The sequence below is a fragment of the Nicotiana attenuata genome, chromosome 10, assembly GCF_001879085.1.
Source record: "Nicotiana attenuata strain UT chromosome 10, NIATTr2, whole genome shotgun sequence".
In the NCBI taxonomy this organism is placed as follows: Eukaryota; Viridiplantae; Streptophyta; class Magnoliopsida; order Solanales; family Solanaceae; genus Nicotiana; species Nicotiana attenuata.
Genome location: NC_031998.1, coordinates 4,751,295 through 4,758,267, shown reverse-complemented (window position 1 = coordinate 4,758,267; position 6,973 = coordinate 4,751,295). Strand labels below are relative to the sequence as shown.

The window sequence follows — 6,973 nt, the reverse complement described above, 5'->3', positions numbered from 1 at the left end:
GTGTACTCTTTTTCCTTTTCTAGAATTTTTTTCCCATTGGGTTTTCTGTTAGTTAAGGTTTTAACGAGGCACATTATGTGTTGAATGGGGAGTGTTATAAATAGAATTGTATTTATGGTGAATGTCTATATTTAGAGAGATTGTAGGGTTCATTGCTTGTGGCTTAGTCACCCTCTCCCTATAAATAGATAGAGGGTTCTATTCCATTTTAATTCATTCCAAATCAATAAAAATTCTCTCTCTACTTTTCTCTGTAGTACTTTTCTTTTATTGTTTCATTACATTATATTCATAGTTTAGCTACTTACATTCCCCTTTTAAACATTTTCAAGAATTACATGCCTCAAATTTTCTTTCCAAAAAGATGAACTCCACTACTCGATTCCCAATTATCTTTTCTTTAAGTTTAAAAATGTAAAAGAGTTCCAAGAATCAAATGCCCGAATTCCCCAAGTTGGTACTATTTGCTTCGACAATTTGAAGAGCAAGAACTCTCAATATACTTTACTGACGAAGGGCAGCTCATAATGAATAGGAAAGGTATGTTCTCCGCACAAGAATCCACAATATCTGCAGTTAGTCCAGATAATTTCCATTAATAAAAACAAAGAATAACTATGGAAATGGAATATGGATATATATCCTTTGATAATCTTACATGACATTCTAGATATGGGTTTTATCTGGTCAAGATTTATTGACTGAAAGATGAAGTAGTCTTTAGGTTTTCCCCCTTAAAGTTTAGTACTTTTTGATGATAAACTGTTACATTAATTAGACATTTGCTGGATTTATCTGATTGTTGTCGGGTGTTTGATTTTATCTATTATTTGCAGATATCTACTGGAAGACTTTGGTATGTGTGCCTGAGTGAAGGGAAGTAAACAAGGGAGCTTGATAATCTTGAAAATGGGGTTCTTGAGGGGAAGGAGAATGTGGGTCATTTTGGATAAAGGGTAAAAAGAACCTTACCCATTATTTTGTTTTGTTTTATAACCATTTGTGTCAAACCTGGGAAGTGTTTGTTAAGTAGCAACTTCTGTATTGAGCAACGTCCTTGAGGTAGCGCATATCAAATATAATAACTTATTTTTATTGGAAAATGTTTCTTACATGAGTGCTCTGAAAATTTCTGCTTTGGAAGTAGTATTGTGCTAAAATGAAAAATGTAGGTCCATGTTGATTAGTTTGCTAACATTTCGTTTTACATAAATTAGTATATAACATTTATGACTATCTAGTTTCCTATTAGTGATTATTATAGTGATGCGCCAGCCGGAAACTACATTAATAATGGTGGATATGCGCACGGATTTTAGTTTTGAGTTTTTATTTCTTTTTCTGGATTTATGAGTCTGTGAGACCTTTCTTTTCCACTAAGCCATATTCAGTTCTTTCATGTAGTTTATAGCAGTGGGGCATGCATGCAGAAGATCCATAGTATGACCAAGCAAATCTTGGAACTTGTGGGAGAGGTGGTCCTTCAAAGGTTGGTGTATGATTGCCTGAATGGAACTTTACTGCCAATCCAATGTTTAACTTAGCTTCTTAGTCAATTTTGATCATCTATGCGCTTTTGTGTCCTAACTTGTTTGTCAAATACACCTATTAGCTGCAGCGACACCATAGAACTTGATTGACTCTGCAATTACTTTTGTAAGCTTAATGAGTAAAGCACTGGTATGCTTCTAAAAGGTCACCTAGTGCCATATGCCAACTGTTGCCATGAGACGTCTTTACACTTTAACTAGTGAACGTTCTTGTCCTTCCGAAGACCTCACTCCTCGGAGAGTGCCAGAAATTAGTATTGCAGTTTAACTTTCAGTACTTGATTCAAGTTCTGAGAAAAGAGAGGTCGAAGTAGAAGGTAAGAGGAGGATCCAACACTGTTAAGCTAAGTAAGATGACAGTAATGAGCATGCTTTCATTAATTTAACTTTGTTCCAGTATTAAGAGATGAGGTTAAGAAGTGTAGTGCATGTGGGATTCAACAGTCTCTTCATGATATTTTCATAATAGAAAAACGAAATAAGTTTGTAGTTAGAAGAGTAAAGTTGATCTCACTAGTTTTTTTCGTGTTATAAGCATCCGAAACGTTCTTTCTTTTAGGAAGGGAGCCTTGGCGCGATGGTAAAAGTTCTCACCGTGTGACTTAGAAGGTCACAGGTTCAAGCCGTGGAAACAACCTCTTGTAGAAATGCAAGGTAAGACAACATAAATAAGACTCAATGTGGTTCAGCCCTTCCTCGGACTCTGTACATTGCGGGAGCTTATTGCACTAGGTTGCCCTTGCTCTCTCCTTTTCGAAAATGAGAAGTCGATCAATTTAAAGAAAGATGGTAGATGCAAATAAGTTTATTGCCATGTCTGCCATTTGGAAACTTACTTGATCTACCGCCTTATTATATGATCTATTTTACTAATCAGTCGATTGAGTGTTTTATATGTGTTTGATATATTGATGCCCGATGCTCTTGCATACTTGATTTCATTTTCATATCTATATCTATATATCTATATATATATATATATATATATATATATATATATATATATATATATATTCTTAAACCTTTTATTGTTGATTTGTGTTTCTCGGTTAATCAAACAGAGCATCTCACAGACAAAGTGGTTTGGTTTTTTCAGTTTTGTTGTTTAATTTCTCTTGGGATTTTATCTATTGAAAGAGAAAAAACAAGTTCCATAGGATTTAATTATCAAAAAATTTTCTGTTGGACTCTTTTTAGTTGTTGGGGATGCGTAGGCTTTGACTGAATATAGAATCTGATTTAAGCTGTTCAGCTATCTTTTCCTTTTATCTGATATCATATATCCTTGTCTATTTGCAGGTCTGACAATGCATAGAAGCTACACCAATTAGTGCTGTTCATTAATGGAGATAGCCGTAAGTGTCTTTGCATAGTATAAAAACTAAAAGAATATATTTTGGAGCGTGTGTCATATCACCGGAGCCATGGAAATTGGAAATAAAGAGGAAAGAGTTAATGCAACAATTTACTTAAAACTTTTTTTTTCCCTGGAAACATTTCACGATATTTCTGGTGATTTGAAAGGCAAAAAGCTTAAGCTGAGGCAACGCACCTTTGGCCAGGCAAGGCACTGCCAATAGGGTCTGTGTTTTGAGTGTGAACATTTCTTATCTTTTAACTTGGAAGTGCTTTAATAATTCAAAACGATTAAACGAGTCAAAAAATGAGAATCCTTAGAAGTTGGAAAATATTTACTTTATTCCCCTCATATTTTGTTAATGTAAAATTTTAGACAGATTCCATTTCCTCTTAATGTGTACACATGGCGTAGACTCATTTTAACTATTGATTATACCTGTCTAAATTCCTCTTTTCTATGACGGGGAGGAAAGCTCAAGGTTTAGCCTCCACCTGGAGGCCTCAGGGCAGTTAGGCCTTCCGTTGCCTCATGGGACATGGCCATGAATTTGTTTTAAAACGTCGATTCTCGCATCTACTTCTTTGGCTGCTCCTACGGTTGCATTCACTCTCCTATACTAATAAGGATTAAAGTATGAACATTATCATTTCCAGGCATCATAGAAGTTGACATCATGCTTTTCTTTTATTGATTTAGCTGTTTAATGTTGCCAATAATTTATCACATTTTCTGACCTATAACATTCCCCATTGCAGCCTAATGAATCAAAGACACCTAGCAAGATTGGAGATAGACCAACCAGTGATGTTGTCGTAAGGCTTAGAACGCAGGATGGCCGTGATGATTGGCTTTACTGCCATTCACATATTCTTGTCGAAGAGAGCAAATATTTTGCTGATCGGTTATCAGATAGTTGGCCAACATGTCAGATTCTTGACTCGCGCAATTGTGTTGAGGTTTACTGTGAAGAACCTGATTTGGACTACCATGTCAATGTCCTTCGACTCTTCTATGTCATTGCAGATAGTTTAATGACTGAAATTTGCCATGGTGTCAGGAATGCCCTTGGCATTTTGCGGGTTGCTGTAAAGTTTGGATGCCCAAGAATTATTGCGGTATGTGTGGATTATTTGGAAGCAGTCCCATGGGAGGAAGCTGAAGAGGAGGAGCTATTAAATACTATACCAGGCATGGGATCCAAAGTGGAACCAGTACTTGCTCGTCTCCAACCAGTCAATCCTACTGCAGTAATGAAGATTTTTCTTGCGGCCCTTCAATTTGCTACATCATCACCTCCTTCACCTTTGAATGATCTGAAAACCACTGCTCAAGAACAGCTTGAATACCTGCTTACTGAGGATGATGATGCTCCTTTACTGACCGCCGATGATGAAATAAAGCTAGAAGTCGTACGATGTGCCAACAGGCTGTTTGATAGATTTAACAACCTTGTAGAATCTCTACTGTGTGATCTCCAAGAATCAATTTCAGATGCTGGGAAATTGCAATCATTGCATTCCTGTTTAACAGATTTGTCATGGGCATGTCAGATATTAGGAAAGCTTGAAATTATGAGAGATTTTGTTTGCAGCTGGACAGAGTTGTCAATGAAACTAGTTAAAATTGTTCAACAAAAAGAAGCAGAAAATCAAATTCTAAAAACAAAGCTGAAGGTTCTTGAGGTGACAGCAAAAGTATTAGAGGCAGTAGGATATGGCATAGTTGTGTTACCGACTGTAAAACGACTTCACATGGTGAAACTCTGGCTTCCTTTTGTCCGATCCATGAAGCCTTTAGTTGATTCTTTCGCCGAGGAAACTGAGGATGATCTCACAATAAAAGTCGATAGTGAGTTATGGCAATCCTTGGAGTCAGCATTTGTTTCCATTATACTTGCATTGCCATCAGTTGATCAGGCAGAGATTTTAACTGAGTGGTTGGAAAATCAGCAGATTCGATATCCAGACCTCACCGAGGCATTTGAAGTGTGGTGTTACAGGTCGAAAGTTTCCAAGCGAAGGCTGGCAGCACTTGGGGAAGAGCACAATACAGCTAAGACAGTATGACTTCTCTGTTTCTCTTTTTTGGCCAATTCTAGGATTTAGGTTCTATAACTGATTATATGGTGCAAATTTTCTGTTATTTCTTTAACATAGCTGAACTGGTAAGACAAATGGTCTAGGTTCTGTAAAATTACCTTCTCTATTTTTGTTTCCCTCACAATGTTTTATGCTTAGTTTTCTATGAAGTATGTTAATCTTTCTCAGCAAGATGGTTGCATAACTAATGATTGACGACAGCTTAAGTTCTTAGATAGAGCTTACTCTTGACAGCTGATGTTCGTAGCCAAATCTGTTTGTTAGTTTTTAGGCGTTAGCTCTATTTCAGCATTCTTTTTTCTTTAATAATCTAACTGAGGTTTCTCCTTGTAGTGCTCCCTCCCTTTGAGCTGGTAAGGCAGATGGTTACTCTCTACCCTTAATCGAGTGCTCGAAATTGTTGCAAGTCTTTCGAGTGAGTCGTTCTCCTACGAAACATTGACCACTTTTACTTGTCTTTGGCTATTTTCCATCTAGAGGATGAAATTAGAACCACAAAAGGACGCCAAGTGATACACTGACAATATACGATTGATTTTCAGTTGTTATATCCTTCTACACTTGGCATTTATTTTATAAACTTTACCCAAGTATAAAACTGGTCACAGATATGGCTGTTTTTTTGTTTCTAATAAATTTTTCTCAGCTACTGGCCTTCTTCTTTCACTAAATGCGTTCAATTTCGGCCACAAGTTCCATGTATGAAACTAGTAAAGATATAGTTCTTTTGTTCCAGGTGGTGGTTCTCTCTCCTTCCGATCTTCTTTGTAAGAACGTTATCAATTTTGTCCATTCATTACAATGAGCTTCTGAATTTGGATAGCGTGACATGGATCGAGCATTTTACATCCGTTTCTTCCAACAAAGTTTGTTTGTTGTGAAAGTATGTTATTGTATAATTGAGAAATTGCTCCCAATGTTTTTGTTTAGTGGTGAGAGTACAATATATGATGTGTGGGTGTAACGATCCGACCGATCGTTTTGAATACTGGCTACCTTTTCTGTGTTCCGTGACTTTTCATAGCTCACTTTGATGATTTATGACTCGCATGCATGGTTCGTGTCGATTTTTAAAAAGTTTAAATGTGAATTTTTGATGAAAATGTGATTTTTGACTTTAAAAATGACTGGAGTTCACCTTGGTCAATATTTGTGGTAAACGGCCTCGAATAGGTATTTTGACGATTCTGGTAGGTTATAATGATTGATTTGGACTTGTACGCACGTATGGTTGGGGGTCCCAGGTGACTCGAAGCCATTTCGGTGCTTTATGTGAAAAGTTCAAAAGATTGAGTTTTAAACTTTGAAAATTTTAAGTTTTGATGATCAGTTCTTGAATTTAAATGTTATTCTAATAATTTGAGCTTGCGAGCGAGTTTGTATGATGTTATTACACTTGTGTGGATATTCGGATTGGAGCCCGGGGGCTCAGATGAATTTCAGATTGATTTCAGATCATTTTTAGCCTTGTAGAGTTAGTTGGTCTCTGGTGTATCTTAGTTCGCGAAGAGGAAACTTGAGACAGGGGCAGGTTACTATACACGAACGCCAGGAGCAGCTCGCGAACACGACGGCTTGGGGGTGGGGTGGGGGTGGGGTTGGGGGCGGGGGGGGGGCTGGCCTTAGCGAACGCGACAGCCCTCACGCGTAGGCTTTGGATCTTTGGGGAAGGTAGATGAGGTCTTCATCGCGATCGCGCTCTATTGATCGCGAACGTGGAGGCTTGGTGGGTGTGATGCCTTCGCGAACGCTGTGCAGACCTCGCAGACACAAAGGGTTGGCCTATGTCCTTCACGAATGCGGCACGTGCTTCGAGAACGTGAAGAGCACCTGAACCCCAGGTATTTAAAAAGCTGAAAATCGGGATATGACCATCTTTCACCATTTTTGAGACCAAGATCACGGATTGGAGATATTTGAAGAGATTTTCATCGCAACTTTATTGGTTATTTATTTTCATAAAC

The 6,973-nt window shown here is 37.7% G+C and overlaps 1 protein-coding gene across 5 annotated transcripts; it reads left to right on the top strand.

The window, feature by feature from the left end:
* LOC109232939 (BTB/POZ domain-containing protein At3g05675) lies at positions 323-6,018 on the top strand. Of its 5 annotated transcripts, none has more exons than XM_019398637.1 (7): positions 323-540; positions 837-956; positions 1,405-1,489; positions 2,850-2,905; positions 3,666-3,866; positions 3,968-4,970; positions 5,746-6,018. In XM_019398637.1, exons 5-7 carry the CDS (start codon positions 3,742-3,744, stop codon positions 5,812-5,814), a joined length of 1,197 nt encoding a protein of 398 aa, XP_019254182.1. In that variant the 5' UTR covers positions 323-540; positions 837-956; positions 1,405-1,489; positions 2,850-2,905; positions 3,666-3,741; the 3' UTR covers positions 5,815-6,018. The 5 variants fall into 5 exon arrangements, 4 of the variants coding, with proteins under 4 accessions (XP_019254182.1, XP_019254180.1, XP_019254179.1 ...); XR_002069017.1 differs by adding an exon at positions 5,343-5,424 and having other exon boundaries at positions 324-540; positions 3,666-4,970; positions 5,746-5,830; XM_019398635.1 differs by adding an exon at positions 2,110-2,204 and having other exon boundaries at positions 324-540; positions 3,666-4,970.

Excerpts from the sequence above, each read along its gene's own strand:
- LOC109232939 (XM_019398634.1), top strand. Across the intron at positions 4,971-5,745 it reads AGCACAATACAGCTAAGACA|GTGGTGGTTCTCTCTCCTTC; the intron begins GTATGACTTCTC and ends CTTTTGTTCCAG.